Source organism: Eutrigla gurnardus (assembly GCF_963514095.1).
Source record: "Eutrigla gurnardus genome assembly, chromosome: 4".
NCBI lineage: Eukaryota > Metazoa > Chordata > Actinopteri > Perciformes > Triglidae > Eutrigla > Eutrigla gurnardus.
This window is the reverse complement of record NC_139918.1, coordinates 7011723-7029285: the sequence shown is the minus strand read 5'-3', so window position 1 is coordinate 7029285 and position 17563 is coordinate 7011723. Positions and strand designations below refer to the sequence as shown.

The 17563-nt window shown below is 44.5% G+C and overlaps 1 protein-coding gene across 1 annotated transcript; it reads left to right on the top strand.

Annotated features, from left to right (window-relative positions):
- Window positions 1–2029: 2029 nt before the first annotated feature.
- Window positions 2030–6040, top strand: LOC311012412 (uncharacterized protein; the record flags this gene model as incomplete). The annotated part of the gene is made up of 4 exons (XM_084007877.1): window positions 2030–2779; window positions 3324–3905; window positions 4245–4388; window positions 5398–6040. The coding sequence occupies 4 exons, from the start codon at window positions 2030–2032 to the stop codon at window positions 5404–5406; spliced, it is 1485 nt and encodes a 494-aa protein (XP_083864003.1). The 3' UTR covers window positions 5407–6040.
- Between the last annotated feature and the right edge of the window lie 11523 nt (window positions 6041–17563).

Here is a 17563-nt window from a genome sequence, read left to right as displayed (position 1 = left end):
TGGGACATCCCCAGAGTCTCCAGCAGTCCTGGGACATCCTCAGAGTCTCCAGCAGTCCTGGGACATCATCAGAGTCTCCAGCAGTCCTGGTACATCCTCAGAGTCTCCAGCAGTCCTGGGACATCCTCAGAGGCTCGTAGCTGTAACACTTTTCTATGTACTGTTCTTCATATAGGATGTTTCTTAAAGAACAGGGGTGGAGGGAAGGTGGAGCTGGATGAGCTAAGAAGAAGTGGGAGACCCTCAAGCAGAAATACAAGGTGAGTTGGAAGCAGTTTAAAGTATTGAACTCTACATGCTTGATGTGAAGCATAAAATAAACAAGATGATGTTGTCTTTCTTATAATAACCAGGCAAAGTCAGTGCTGGGTAATATCAACAATGTGTTAAGGGTCATTCCGTGCCAACTCAGCCACCCATGTACATGACACCTCTCAGATTTTTCTGAAAAGCTGTGAAAATATGCCTTATGTTACCAAACAAAGGAATCTGAAGTTTCAGGTCAATATCTCAAACGGTTTGCCCGTGGCGTCCATTTGAATTTCAAGTGCCACACCCCTTTTTGACACATTGGAATTTCGCATTTCATTTGTTGGCATTTTTGGAGGCCCATAACTTCTGTTCTAATAGTGATAGAAGGCTGAAAATTGTTTTTTGTAATTTTCTGAAAATTGTCATTTGTAATTTTCAGGAAATTAATGGCCAGCAGTCTAAATATTTAATTGTTTGCCATCACTGAGCATAATACTTAGTTATTTCCCATATTTTCATGCTTTATCATCACTAAATTCTCCCTGATCTACATTCCAGACTTCTGGAAAAAAAAGTCCAAAATGGTGCATTTTGACGAATAAAATTCATATCAAGGAGCTTCATAGTCAAAGGTTTTATTTCATTAAAAGAAAGAACAAATATGTATCTTTATCTGGTATAAATTCCATTAGGATCATCAAGTGCCCACGTGGTCATTTGGGGGTCCAAATATGGGGTTCCAAAAGAGTCACCTCTGCCCGGGAGGGTTTTTAGACCCCCATAAAACCCCCACCAGTGGTACCATACCCTTCAAATTCATTTTGGCAAGAGCAAAGGTCCCACATATAACAAATAATCCTGTTTGGAATAAATGTGATCATTCATCGTGGTGCTAGGAGCACCCAAAAAGTGAAAAATAATTTTGTCCGTCAAAAAAAAATTGGACTTTGGTGACCCACCTCTCACCCAAACAGTAAGGAATGTTGATTCTGCCTGTAGAATTGTGAAGAACACATTACAATGAACTAACAGAGCAATTTTCAGCCTTCTATCACTATTAGAACAGAAGTTATGGGCCTCCAAAAATGCCAACAAATGAAATGCGAAATTCCAATGTGTCAAAAAGGGGTGTGGCACTTGAAATTCAAATGGACGCCACGGGCAAACCGTTTGAGATATTGACCTGAAACTTCAGATTCCTTTGTTTGGTAACATAAGGCATATTTTCACCGCTTTTCAGCAAAATCTGAGAGGTGTCATGTACATGGGTGGCTGAGTTGGCACGGAATGACCCTTAACACATTGTTGATATTACCCAGCACTGACTTTGCCTGGTTATTATAAGAAAGACAACATCATCTTGTTTATTTTATGCTTCACATCAATAGGGTATCCGCGGGGTCTTGAAAAGTATTAAAAGGTGATAAATCAATTTAGGGAAAATCAAGACCCTTGAAAAGTATTAAAAAGTCTAAGTCTTTGTAAAAAGTCTTGAATTTTTTTCGAATTCAAGACTCTGTTTAGCCGATGGTTTTTTCCTCTTATACTGTAAGGCCTCAGCCGAAAAATGACACGAGAGATGGTTATTGAATCGGGACATCGCACTCGTTTATTTTCCTTCACAGTCCTCACAACAATGCAAAAAAAAAATTCCCGGCGTTCAAGCGGGGACGGGTCTCGAGCGGGCTCAGATCGCGAATTGCGCGAGTCGTTGGACCTTCAATTTAAAGGACGGCTAGCTGCGACCAGTGCACTATAAGTTACTTATCTCTCTAAAATGGGTAAGTGTAAATTCGCGGGATCGTGGCTCGAACATGAGCAGTACAAGCCCTGGCTGAAGCCCGTTTCTGGGAATGACCGGGAGGCGTACTGTTCCTTCTGCAAGAAGAAGATTAGTGTTACCTCGATGGGGATTAATGCGCTCCGGTCCCACATGCTAGGAGCGAGCCACAAATCCGCTGCGGCACGCAGACAGCAGGTGTCAATCGAATATTGGGCAACACCGTCCTCGGTTACTGTTGTCACACCACCAACAACGATTGCGACAGCTGAAGCAGGTAACGTTACTGCCAGCGTAGCTAACGTCCTCCCAGTTGCCGCCGCTTCAACCTGCAAAGACCTCAGAGTGACGCTGGGAGCAACACCTACGCTGCGCGCAGAAGTGTTGTGGTGTCTTGACACCGCAGCAAAACACCACTCGTTATCGTCAAATGAAGGCATTTCAGGAATTTTCCAAGAAATGTTCCCTGATTCGGACATCGCCAAAACGTTCACCTGCGGCAAAGACAAAACCGGGTACATCACAAAATTCGGACTAGCACCTTACTTCAAGCAACAGCTTGTTGATGGTGTCAACAAAGCTGGGCAGTTTGTGCTGATGTTCGATGAGAGCCTCAATCACTCCACAAAGACCAAACAGCTCGATGTCCACGTTCGATACTGGGAGGATGACAGAGTCCAATCCAGGTATCTTGGATCTCAATTCTTGGGACATGGCAGAGCCCATGACTTGTTGCATCACATCAAAGTAAGTGTATCTCCGAGCATTTTTTGTATTGATAATTAAATGTTGTGTGGGTGTGGTTGGTTGCTGGGGTAAAGATTTTACCAATTTTCTTCGATTTAGAATTGCTTTTAAGTTACAATTTAGCATGTCAGCAAATTTTTCCGCTCTTTGGGAGTGCAGTTGTCTAATTATGCAATTAACATTGGCTTGAATGGCTTGAAAGTAGCCAGAGTAACATGAGTCATGACCTGGATGTAAAATATTCACACATTCATTGTTCAATAGGTCTTGTGTACAACAAACAAATTTCACAATAATTGTTCAGTACCCTTGTAATTTGTTTGAGCAAAATCTAGGTTTATATTGTACTTTCGTTCAGGCAATTAGAGCAACACAAAATAACGGTTTCTACAATAATTTTATTTAAAATAACTAATTTTGATTTAATAATAAGTTAGAAGTCTGGGCAATGGTTGTACTTTACTGTCTGAATGCCAGTGTATTTCAAGAATAAACGTTCAAGGATTATTGTCATTAATAAACTTACAGCCTTGTCAATCCACAGGAATGTGTTGCAAAACTGAATATGAGGCACCTTATGTCCATCAGCATGGATGGCCCCAATGTCAACTTTAAGTTGGTGGAACTTCTCCAAAAAGAACATGGAGAGCTCTATGGAGGTGCTCAGCTTGTCCTGGTTGGAAGCTGTGGTCTTCACACCCTCCACAACGCAGTGAAGGCAGGCTTCACCATGTGGCATCTGGAAAAGCTCCTGAGAGCAATGCACTTCCTCTTCCACAATGTTCCTGCAAGAAGAGAGGACTTCACTAGCCTGACTCGGTCCTCCAGCTTCCCACTACCATTCTGTGGCCACAGATGGGTGGAAAATGTCCCTGTGGCAGAGAGAGCAGTTGAGGTTTGGCCAATGCTACAGTTGTATGTGGATGCTGTCAGGAAGAAGAAGGTCCCAAACCCTGCCACTGCCTCGTATGACACCATTGAGGCAGCACAAGGGGATCTATTCATCATTCCCAAGCTGCATTTCTTCCTGGCGATTTCCAGGACCTTCAACCCCTTCCTGACAAAATACCAAACCGATGAGCCAGTCCTGCCCTTCTTGGCCAACGACTTGGCTGAGCTGTTGAAGGTACTAATACAGTAATTTAACTGAATTGGATTAATCTATATTAAAAGGAACACTCTGCCAATTTTCATTACAAAATCAGTAGTATATCCAAAGAGTGTAAACTGTTTTGCAGACATTCTTTTAGTTTTTGTCATTGAGAGTTACGTTTTGTAACAGTGATTTCGTACCTGCACAAATTAGATCACTGGTCAACAACTTAAAATCAACTCTCAATAACTGGCATACGTAATGAATGACTGCATAACTCTTCACAGTATTTGTATATAAGATTTTATAATGATACAAAGCAGAACATTTCTTTAATTGTTCTGCCACTCATTACATGCAATTTTTTTTAAGAGTCTACTGAAGCGGTTTGTGAAGAGGGAACTCCTACAGGATGTCTCGCCCCTTAAGCTGACCAAAGTCGATGCAGCTGATAAGGCAAACTGGGTCTCAACTTTGAATTCTGACATAGGCCTCGGTGCAGAATGCGCCATCAAGGTAATTTTTATTTATATTCATTTTCAGGGTTGCATGTATGCCCCCCCCCCCCCCCCCCGGGGTAGTTTCAAATAAGTATCCACTTAAAGTCTTTAAGTTCAATGAGTGTATATCCAGTATAAAAAGCTAATCGTCTGCACCATTTACGCTCTGTTCCTTAAATAAATCAGGCACTTCAGAGCAAGCCAGGAAGCAAGGTCAGTGAGCTTTCTGTGCTCACCTTCAGGAGAGAATGTATGCAGGGCCTGGCTAACATGGTAAAGAAAGTGCAGGAGAAAAGCCCCCTGAAATTCCCAGTGGTCAGGAACATCGCCTGCTTGGATCCCACAAAGATGATCACAGATCCAGAGTGGTGCATTAGAAAGATGAAAAATATAGTCCAAACATTCCTGCAGGACAAGCAGTTGGCTGGAGGCATTTCAGCTGGTACGAAAAATATGATCTGTGAACAATAGAAGTTGATACGTAACTGTATTTCCTATAATATTGTCCCAGGCTTTTATTTACCTAAACGACTGAGGGAAGCAGTCCTTTATTCAAAGCAGGGTCAAAGAGACATGCCTTTATTTATAATTCCCTGTGTTTGATAAGTAGATTTGCTTATATTTTAGTACCACACGAGGCTAACAGGCATCAGGAGTTACCAGTATCCACTGTTGTTTTTCGCCCCCACTTGGCCTGTACTTAGGACATGCCTTTATTTGTTTTTGTCGACCACGTCCCCGGCCATTATTTGAGGAAATATGATATTCTAAATTACCAAGGCTGTATGTTCATTGTCTCAATGTGCATGACCTTTTAATTTGCATGTATTGTTTCGTAAACATTGTGAAACTGAAATAACTCTTTCTGAAGAAATCTACAATACACTATTTACCTTTTTATGTGCACAGATGCTGTGAGAAATGTATTTGTCAAATAAATGATGAAGCAGTTTACCGGAATGAAATTTAATGACCTATGAATAATAACTTTTTTTACTTCTCTCTTTTCCCTGTCAATTCTGTAGGTGATGTGATCGTCCAACAGTTCGAGAGCTTTCTTTCTGTTGAGGGTAGAGATGAGAGATTCCTCTCCTTTCAGCCACTGAAGCAGCGAGTTGATGTGTTCCTGCACTCAGTAGTTAAGTCCTACCCGGAGCTTTTAATTTTCTCTCAGAGCCTGCTACTTTTGTCCCATGGACAAGCCACGGTAGAGAGAGGATTCTCAATAAACAAGCATGTTGAAACCTGCAACATCCAAGAAGAGTCGATGGAAGCTCTGCGCTTGATCTGTGACAAGGTCAGTGTCTGTGGGGGGGTTCTGCAGGTACCTATCACAAAGGAACTCCTGGCTTCTGCAGCCTCCGCAAGGTCCAAATATAGGAATCACCTGGAACAAGAACGGAAGAAGAGAGAGACTGCCACGCAGGGACTCAAGAGGAAAGCAGTCGTGGATGAGCTGGAAGAGCTGAAAAATAAAAAGAAAGTCCTAACAGAGGTTTGCGAATCCCTGCAAAAGGATGCGGATCAGCTGGCAGAGAAGGCAGAGGGAAAGTCTGGATCGCTAATGGCTCAGCTGATTACAAAGTCAAACACCCTCAGGAGAAGGCACAAGGAAAAACACACTGAGCTGGTTGAAACTGAAAAGTTGTTGGGAAACAAAGCAACTGAATTGAGGCACATGCCTTGAATCCTATTTGTAAGGAGTGAGCATTCCCACAGCTCAGTTCAATGTTTAATGTTCAATTCAATGTTCAATTTTCAATGTTCAGTTCAATGGTCAATGTTTACACATCTGAGTTCTATAAATAAATGGTGCCTTTTGGCTTAGTACCTCAATTTATTCTTTTGAGCTTTATTCCCTCCCGTCCTATCTGAATTCTGTTGTGTTGATACAGTGCTACATAGAAGTTCTGGCAAACTTCATTTAATTTTGCAATCTCAAACTGAATTGTGTCGCTGATGTAACAGGTTACAGCTCCTAGTGGCGCTGGGGTCTTGAAAAATATTAGAAGGGTCTTGAAAAAGGTCTTGAAAAGTATTGAATTTAATCTCAGGATTGCTGCATAAACTGTGATCAAGCATGTAGAGTTCAATACTTTAAACTGCTTCCAACTCACCTTGTATTTCTGCTTGAGGGTCTCCCACTTCTTCTTAGCTCATCCAGCTCCACCTTCCCTCCACCCCTGTTCTTTAAGAAACATCCTATATGAAGAACAGTACATAGAAAAGTGTTACAGCACATTGATGATTTCTTGCTGTTCAACAGAACGTTTCAGGTAGACATCTCAGGAGAGCAGGACATTTCCCATCTATATACGCTGGTTTTCAACCTTATATCATTGAGTAGCTAAATATGCACCAGTAGTTAAGCCCTGCATATGAGAATTATCACATTTAATACCACATTTTCTTAAGTGAAGCCTCACAGAGCAGCTTTCCTCCTGCCGGTGAACTTCTCCTTATCGTTCCCTCCACCAGATGAGGCGCTCGGTGTCTGCATCCCTCCCTTTAACGAACAATGATGCGCCGTGTTATTTACCACCGTTAGTAAATATATAACCACGGTTTAACATAAGCACTATCTTCTTAATTAACGTCGGTTAAAACGGCACATTTGCCGCTTCGGTTACGCTCGCTAACCTCTGTGGTAAATTAGCTTCAGTGGGCTAGCCGGCTAGCAGGACCTTCGATTCGTAACGTTAACGTACAATGCCAACAACAATAAAGTAACGTTCATTATCAATACGATTTAAAAGTCAGCTGGAAACATAAAAATCATGTTACAGTATACTTACATGTGTTCGCGGTTTGTTGCTGACTGTCGCCAGAATCACCGCAATCGTCCGCCATTATCTAAAACTTTTCAGAAGTCAGACGAGCCGCAATGCATTTTGGGAAGTAGAGTTTATCCGTATTTTAGGTGACTTCCATTTGTGTTGTAGCTTTTGTATTTGTGTTGTGAATTTTGTATTTGTGTTGTGGCTTTTGTATTTGTGTTGTGACTTTTGTATTTGTGTTGCGGCTTTTGTATTTGGCCTGACACCTCTGGGCCACCGTACTTATTTCTTGTTTCTTGTTTACCCTTAAATATAAAGGATCAATGAATTTGATAGGCATCCCTTAGGGATAGTGACCTATTGAAGTTGGATAATTAAAATTATGAATTAGATATTTGATTCTGGATGCAACAGGAACTAAACATTTCTCAGTGTTGGTAGTAGGAGGACAGTTAGCTCATCATCAATGACTTAGGGACTGTACGTTATTTATTTTAAGACCCATTGGTGGGATTTTCGGACCTCTGTTCACTTTATGCATAACCCCCCTGGCGATGCCATTTACTTTGACATGACCCTCCAATCGACATGGCAGAATTAATATGACCCAATATGTCACATCACAGATATTGAGTGACGAATGCCGACTGTGTGAATGCGTAAATTAGTAGTCGTATAATGATGTGGTAAGTTTTTCAAGTAGGAAAAACATGTCAGCTCCTTTCAATAGCTTCCATGTAATCTAACTTTAATATCAATTAGTACAGATGACACACCTGTATATTGGATTTTAGTGCTTACAATTTGTACTGAATATGTTTACAGAAAACAATGCTTTGTTTTTAAATAACTTCCATGTAAAGACTAAATTGTATTTACATTTAATACCAAAGTGTTCACTACACTGCACACACAGGACACACATCTTCATAAGGTACTGAGATGGTTCTTCTATTTAATGATGTTTATGGAAGATTATTACATGCATTTTTACATACACCTCATTATCATCAAAGTGACTGTTGTATGAATAAAACTGTCCCTCAGTCTGTTTTGAATTTAGTGTTTTGGTTATCCCCAATACAAAGAATCAAGACTATCATCACATACTATTGTAACAGTGTGTGACTCCCTCTAGTGGATGTTGTGCAGTATCGTGTTGTCTTTGATCCAAAGGTTTTTGTACAGAGTTTTGGTGTTTCCTGTCACTGTGGGCTGCAGAGCACAGTAGTACACAGCAGAGTCTGTCACTGCAGCAGACGAGATGCCCAGATGAAACTCTTTAGATGGTTTGTTATGTGTTAAAGACAACCTTGGAACTTCCTTTGAATATTCCGTGATAAGAAGCTGTGGAGATGAACTGGACTTCTGTTGATACCAGTAGAGGTAATCTACAGAGCCTGTATAGTTGCAGGAGAGAGTCATATGGTCTCCCTCCAAAGCCAGCATTACATCTTTCAACGGTTTCACTAAATCCTCAGAGGATCCTGAAAAGAACAAAGATATCATTCATCATCACATTTGTATTTCTTTAAACTGAGTTTAATGGTATTAAAAGGTTCATGACAACACTCAACTTCTCTTGTTAAAGTTCACTTACCAGTATGAAAAGTGAACATCATCATCCAAACTAAAAAGAGCTGCATTATCTTCACTAGTTCTGAAGGAACAATAGAGAGAACACAGCAGCTCTTCAGTTTCTACATGAAGCCTTAGCTCCTCCTCCTGCTGGAGTCTGTTTGCATTCAGGCTGATGGAAGTGTTATGCCCCAGTCTAGGGAACTAGGACACAACACGAAAAGGCCCCATCTTCCCCAAGTCCCAAGTGACCACAAACAATGACTTAGTTAAATACTTAGAAAAATGATTTATTTAAAAAAATAGTTGAAGTGACAAAAATAGATAATGATATATGCTGAGCTATAGGCTTCAGTGTGGGCTAAGGCTAAAATAACAAACCAAAGGTTCCTGTCTAGGAAATAATAAACCTTACCTAACCAAACTTAGGAAAACCCAAATGACACAAGACTTACCTCCCTAACTAAATAAACAGGAGAAAACACTTAACAAAACAGGCAGTCCACCCTTACTGCTCAAAAGAAACTAAACTACTCAAAGGACTATAGAGCTGAACTGAAGTGTGGCTGGTTGGGAGAGGAGGAGGGGGAGGGGGAGGGGGACGAAGAGGAAGAAGAAGAGGAGGAGGAAAAGGAGGAGGAGGAATGCCTGCTGCCAGCTGACGTCTGCCATCTTGGCTCTTTATATATCAGGTGGTTTGTGAGTGCAGCCAATCAAGAGCCAGGGCCTGGAACCACTCCACCAATCATGGCACAGGTATGGTACACACCTATTTGCATAGGAGATTAAAGGGAGGAAAAAACACAGGGCACACATGCACACACACAGCACACAGCAGCTTGACTGAGTCATAACAGAAGCTTCAGAAATGATGGTGATGCTGCAGTCATCATCATCATCATCATCATCATCATCATCATCAAAAAAATACAAATGGAGTATTACAAAAATAAAACAGCATAATCAAACCTTGGTGTGATGGTTATTAACCCCCAGTTCTTTTGTTGGAAGTCCAAGGATAAACCGGAGAACTCTTCAGTTTACAGATATATTTATTCAGGTCACAGGTAAAGTATGGCAGCGCTGGGCTCAAAATAGCAGAGTTCTTACAGGATCTCAGTCAGACGAGCCCCGTTTCTGGGTGCTGGTCACATTTTATCTTCTTGGGCTGGGTCTGCCCCGTACAGAGGTTGGACTTTCACACAGCCGAGTCTCACTGGTCAGTTATCTCTGACGTGAACTTACGGAAATGTAATATGAAACATGTATGGGTGTTGTCCTTCAGCCGTGTATCTATTATAGCAAACCTAACAAACAGGCCAAAGAGGGCTTGAAGATTCACCGGGTTCCTGCTTATCAGGTTAACTGTCACACTGTTCTAATGAGCACAACCAGGGATTTATATGAGTTCAGTGAAAAAGTACAAGTCTAAAGTGGACAAAGTAAAAGCCAATTCTAACAATTCCCCCTTTTGCCATCATTTTATTATGTCACTAAACTCAAAAATCCAGGTGGGAATGTTATTCCTGTATTGTGTCCCAACTCTGTGCAGCAGCAGCTCAACAGGTCCCCAAACTGTGAGTGACTAACCGTCCTGAGCTGCAACACAACCAGGTAGGAGGTTTGTATCCCCCTTTTGATACAATTCTATTATAACAACACAAATAAAGGTCTCATAATCGTATAGTGGGTATGTAAGCATGTCTTCATTGCGTTGAGCATCCTATATGTATGCCAGTATGTGTAAGATGTTCTTCGTTGCAGTTACTCGCAGCAAGCAGTTCTTCATTGCACATGCATATGGAAGTACTAAACAGAGCAATGTTGATCAAACAAAACAATCATAATATTAAAAGCATAAGCTAAACAATTCATATCAGGAGTAGCCATCATGGTACCAGGAAGAGAACCTCTTTCCCAGGAGAATACAACCTTCCATAACTCTACTGATAACATGTCTGCTATGAGCACAATAATCATAAGAGGAAAACTATGAGTCTCACGCCTCTATGTGTATGTGTTAAAAGTGTGTCGACGGTGTCAAGGGTTGGCACAAAAATCAGCAGTGAGGCAAAAGTTAAGTTTATGCTGCCATTTATTTTTCTTCACCAGGTGTTTTAGGATATCCATCCATCCATCCATTATCTTCCGCTTATCCGGGACCGGGTCGCGGGGGCAGCTGCCTGAGCAGGGACGCCCAGACTTCCCTCTCCCCAGACACTTCCCCCAGCTCCTCCGGGAGGACCCCAAGGCGTTCCCAGGCCAGCCGGGTGACATAGTCACTCCAGCGTGTCCTGGGTCTTCCTCGGGGTCTCCTCCCGGTGGGGCATGCCTGGAACACCTCCCGAGGGAGGCGTCCAGGGGGCATCCGATGCAGATGCCCGAGCCACCTCAACTGGCTCCTCTCGATGTGGAGGAGCAGCGGCTCTACTCCGAGCTCCCCCCGTGTGACGGAGCTCCTCACCCTATCTCTAAGTGAGCGCCCCGCCACCCTGCGGAGGAAGCTCATTTCGGCCGCTTGTATCCGGGATCTTATTCTTTCGGTCATGACCCAAAGTTCATGACCATAGGTGAGGGTAGGAACGTAGATTGACCGGTAAACCGAGAGCTTCGCCTTTCGGCTCAGCTCTCTCTTTACCACGACGGACCGATACAGCGACCGCATTACTGCAGCCGCTGCACCGATCCGCCTGTCAATCTCACGCTCCATCCTTCCCTCACTCGTGAACAAGACCCCAAGATACTTAAACTCCTCCACTTGAGGCAGGAACTCCCCCCCGACCTGGAGGGAGCAAGCCACCTTTTTCCGGTCGAGAACCATGGCCTCAGATTTGGAGGTGCTAATCCTCATCCCGGCTGCTTCACACTCGGCTGCAAACCGCCCCAGGACATGCTGGAGGTCCTGGCTCGAAGGAGCCAACAAGACCACATCGTCCGCAAAAAGCAGGGATGAAATCCAGTGGCTCCCGAACCAGATCCCCTCCGGCCCACGGCTGCGCCTAGAAATCCTGTCCATAAAAATAATGAACAGGACCGGTGACAAAGGGCAGCCCTGCCGGAGTCCAACATGCACCTGGAACAGGTCTGACTTACTGCCGGCAATGCGAACCAAGCTCCTGCCCCGGTCATACAGGGACCGAACAGCCCTTAGCAGAGGGCCCCCGACCCCGTACTCCCGAAGTACCTCCCACAGAATATCACGAGGGACACGGTCGAATGCCTTCTCCAAGTCCACAAAACACATGTGGACTGGTTGGGCAAACTCCCATGAACCCTCGAGCACCCTGCGGAGGGTATAGAGCTGGTCCAGTGTTCCACGGCCAGGACGAAAACCGCATTGTTCCTCCTGAATCCGAGGTTCGACTATCGGCCGAATTCTCCTCTCCAGCACCCTGGAATAGACTTTCCCGGGGAGGCTGAGAAGTGTGATCCCCCGATAGTTGGAACACACCCTCCGGTCCCCCTTTTTGAATAGAGGGACCACCACCCCGGTCTGCCAGTCCAGAGGTACTGTCCCCGACCGCCACGCGATGTTGCAGAGACGTGTCAACCAAGACAGCCCCACAACATCCAGAGACTTGAGGTACTCAGGGCGGATCTCATCCACCCCCGGTGCCTTGCCACCGGGGAGCTTCTTAACTACCTCGGTGACTTCAGCCCGGGTAATGGGTGGATGAGCCTCTGAGTCTCCAGCCTCTGCTTCCCCAATGGGAGACGTGACAGTGGGGTTGAGGAGATCCTCGAAGTATTCCTTCCACCGCCCGACGATATCCCCAGTCGAAGTCAGCAGCTCCCCACCTCCACCGTAAACAGTGTTGGTGGAGGGCTGCTTCCCCTTCCTAAGGCGCCGGATGGTTTGCCAGAATTTCCTCGAGGCTGACCGATAGTCCTCCTCCATGGCCTCCCCGAACTCTTCCCAGACCCGAACCTTTGCTTCAGCGACCGTCCGTGCTGCAGCACGCTTGGCCTGCCGGTACCCGTCAGCTGCCTCGGGAGTCCCCCGAGCCAACCAGGCTCGGTAGGACTCCTTCTTCAGCTTGACAGCATCCCTTACTTCCGGTGTCCACCACCGGGTTCGGGGATTGCCGCCACGACAGGCACCGGAGACCTTACGGCCACAGCTTCGAACAGCCGCGTCAACAATGGAAGCAGAGAACAAGGTCCATTCGGACTCAATGTCCCCAGCCTCCCTCGTGATCTGGTCAAAGCTCTCCCGGAGGTGGGAGTTGAAGACCTCCCTGACAGAGGGTTCCACCAGACGTTCCCAGCAGACCCTCACAACGCGTTTAGGTCTGCCAAGTCTGTCCAGCTTCCTCCCCTGCCAGCGGATCCAACTCACCACCAGGTGGTGATCAGTTGACAGCTCAGCCCCTCTCTTCACCCGAGTGTCCAAAACATACGGCCGGAGGTCAGATGACACAACCACGAAGTCGATCATTGACCTCCGGCCTAGGGTGTCCTGGTGCCATGTGCACTGATGGACACCCTTATGTTTGAACATGGTGTTCGTTATGGACAAACCGTGTCCAGCACAGAAGTCCAATAACAGAACCCCACTCGGGTTCTGATCGGGGAGGCCGTTCCTCCCAATCACGCCCCTCCAGGTAACACCGTCGTTGCCCACGTGAGCGTTGAAGTCCCCCAGTAAAACAATGGAGTCCCCGGTTGGAGCACTCTCAAGTACCCCTCCCAAGGACTCCAAGAAGGCCGGGTACTCTGCACTGCCGTTTGGCCCGTAGGCCGAAACAACAGTGAGAGACCTATCCCCGACCCGAAGGCGCAGGGAGACGACCCTCTCGTTCACCGGGGAAAACTCCAACACATGGCGGCCGAGCTGGGGGGCTATAAGCAAGCCCACACCAGCTCGGCGCCTTTCACCGCGGGCAACTCCAGAGTAGAAGAGAGTCCAGCCTCTCTCAAGGAGTTGGGTTCCAGAGCCCAGACTGTGCGTGGAGGTGAGCCCGACTACCTGTAGCCGGTAGCGCTCTACCTCCCGCACTAGCTCAGGCTCTTTCCCCCCCAGTGAGGTGACATTCCATGTCCCCATGGCTAGAGTCACCGTCCGGGGATTGGGTCGCCGGGGCACCCGCCCAGGACAGCCACCCAAATCCCACCGCACCGGCCCCTTCTGAACCCTCCTGCGGGTGGTGGGCCTACAGGAGGGCGGGCCCACGTCGCTCTTTCGGGCTGTGCCCGGCCGGGTCCCGTGGGCACAGACCCGGCCACCAGGCGCTCGCCTGCGAGCCCCAACCCCGGGTGTTTTAGGATATCCATACGGAAAATAATGCAAAAATGGAAAAAAAGAGAAAAAAAGAAAATAACAAGAAAAAAAATACTTTTTATACAAAGACTAGCGCTATGATAAGCCACACCAAAGCACTTCTATCATTTCCGCTTTAAGTGACAAAACACCTCATTTCGCTGAGGGTACAGGTAAGCATAGCTTTGCTTCCTCCATCAAGAGAGCCCCCCTCCACCACTAAACACATCCCTTTTATAAAGGTAGACAGAACATTCCAAATTGGTTCATACCATTGTCCTCATATCAGACAGGGGTGTTTACGTTTTATCACACCAATATGCGTTAAACAGAGTTAAAAAGGTACCTACAATAAATATCCCTAGATCAGGCCTTACAATTAATATTTATGTATGGACACATGCCACTACATTCACAGTTCATATTTAACTATCGATAATTGATTTAGCGCCGATGCGCGTGCTTCAGTCATGAACGCGCCCGAACCATAAATCCGTCCCAGCACGGGCGCCCGCTTCCTAACACAGCAGGAAGAGAACGACTCATACAACGGTAAGGCGTGTTGTGCTTTTAACACAATGAATAAACACAGCTAGTACAACAATCACAAATTTTCTTACGCCCCATTATGTACAAACCTTACACTTCCAGGTGTGATCAATATTTCATAGTAACAAAACGGAATTATATCACGATTGAATGATTGAAAGAATGAATGAAATGTGGGTGAAAAGTTTGGCATGGTTTCACAAAATGTGTGCACCCATCTGTTTAAACACACGCAAACCCCACACTTTAACACCGTCCATGGGAATGTATATTAATGGGGGGGGGGAAACATGCAAATTATGAACACACGTCCATTAATTATTAAACCTGCATATAAAAAGTTTGGTGCGGCCAACTAAGGACGCGTGCCGACGCGGACACGAGCTGCGGCGTCACAGTATGTAATGCTATATGTGGGTATGTGGTAACTTTACCAAAACCTGTGTATCTATGACTATTCAGGAGTACAAACAGCGGTCTTCATCATCAGCATCCTTGTAAGCTTCAGTCTCATCCTCTCCGGGCTCAGAGAGGGAGATCAGTGGGACAGTTTCACCTGCATGCTGGGATAATTGATAAGGAGGTGGTGTGGGGAATCATTAATGGCCGTGGTAATACACTTTAGACAGAGGTGCCTGATACATGGTGTGCAGCAACATTACTTTCACTAGTGAAAGTAACACAGGCATGATTAATGTTTTTCCACTTGCTAAAGGCTCTGTTTAGCCAATCAGATAACAGATTGTCTATCCCTGAGTGTTCTGATAACTATTCTGACATAGTTTTGAGACCAGAGAGAGCTCGAGTTATGGAGCCATCTGGGGCTGTGTTCTTAGGAACAGTGGTGGACAGTAACGGAGTAGATTTACTTAAGTACTGTACTTAAGTACATATCCAGAGGATTTGTACTTTACTTGAGTATTAGATTTCTTTGGTACTTATTACTCTTACTTGAATACATTTCCAAGACAAATACTTTAACTTTTACTCAAGTTAATTTCCAGAAAGGCTGAAAAGTACTTGTTACTTTCTGGTCTTTTTTTCCCCCTTTCTTTCTTTTTTAAGTACTATTGGACACAAGCTGTGTTTGTCAAAGAAGGAAACCTATCACAGTGCACGCTCTCCACTGGGATCTACGTAAAATACGTAATCCCTCCCCATAAGGATACATGGGGAGACAGAGTTTGTTGTGCTCCTATATTGTCCTTCCTGTAAAGACAAGTGACCTCAACATTGAGTTATTGAAAGCAGAGATGTCGTTTTTTGTAAAACAGTGATTCTCAGCCAGTGGTGTGGGGACCACATTGGTCTTTGAGGGGGTTCCAGTTCCCAATGATAGAGAGTTAGTTGGACGGTGCAGGTTCATTTGGTTACTATTTCAATGATTGTTAATGAACATCTGCATCTGCAACATCTGCTGTAGTCCTGTGATCCCATTCATTTTATTTGAAATTTACTCTATCTCTTACTTTTACTTAAAGTAAATTTAAAAGCATGTACTTTTGGAAACTTAAGTACCTTTAAAAGCAAGTACTTTTTTACTCTTACTCGAGTACCATGTCGACTGAGCTACTTTTACTTGTAACGGAGTAAATTTTGACCATTAGTATTTGTACTCTTACTCAAGTACTGGGGTCGAGAACTCTGTCCATCTCTGGTTAGGAATGAACAAACAACAATTTTGGGAAAACACACACCACCTCTTTCAGCTAGGAGGAAATAAAGGGCCATTCTATTTTAGTAAGTCATCAGGGAAGTAGCAGCCAATTGTTCATGTAGTCCAGCAATTACATCTCTAGTCACATAAGCCTTTGAATATTAAAATTAATTTAATTAATTCTGTCCACATTTTTGTTTATAGTGGCCCAGCAGAACAGGGATGACTCAAACCCTGCGTTGACTTGATCTACTAATTTATATTGATCAGGGACACCTCTGGGGAATCCAATAGCATCTAAATAGATCAAGGAGTTCTGATAAGTTAAATGAGCTACATTTAAACTTGCAGGAATCGAGTCATGATGGTGGTGGACTGCCATGAAGCTACTTCTGACTACAACCTGGTCTCCATGGAGTCTTTCTGGAGGGTTTTGTCAGTTGAGGCGTGTCCAGTCTCTGGTAGGGTTTCATTTCTAGAGTCGTGGTCATTGTCAGTCAGTGAGGTTCCTAAGTCAGTCCGAGCCTCAGTCAATGTCCTCTCTGTAGGGTCTCGAGTCAGTGCATACGGTCCCTTCCACCTGGGGGAGGACCAATTGAGCTTGTTGACTTTCCTCAGGACCCAGCTCCCCACTCCAACAGGAAATGTGTCATGGTCCTGTTCTTTGGTGAGTATTTCTGTGACCTGTTGAGAGATGCTTATCACAGTGTTATTCAGTTGTTTAACATACTCACTCAGATCTTCATACTGTAATAACAGAGGTCTAGTAAATAGACAGGGTATTTTCCTTCTTGTTAAAATCTCATGTGGGCTGACATTCATTGTCACATTTGGAGTGGATCTCAGGTTAAATAGCACTAGAGCTTTGATCTAAGTTAGTTTTGTGTGTGCAGACTTTAGCCAATCCTTCTTTGATAGTACGATTAACCCTTTCTACTAGTCCCTGAGACGCTGGATGGAATGGACTAGAAAACGTCCTAGTCCTGCCTTTAATTAAACCTTTAGATTAAACTGATTACAGATTTCACATGACTGCACACAATATTTAGTGATGTCTTTAAGGTGGGGTTGCCACCAATGCTGAGAAATGAGAGCTGTTACTTTTGAGCTCACACAGTGGCCTCTACTGTGGGCTTCTTGGTTCATCACTTGATGTCCTCTGCACTTGAGTGTGGCTCCTTGTTGTGGCTCTAATAATGCATGGTAAAGGTCGAATAGTTGGTTCAAATGTTTAACGGGTGCCAGTGAGGCCACAAAACCTTTCCTTCTCCAGTGATACATATCATGTCTTATGTGTGCTTGTCTTGTTTCTATATTGTCCAATTTCAATTCAAAACAATTCACTTTTATTTATAGTGTCATATCACAAC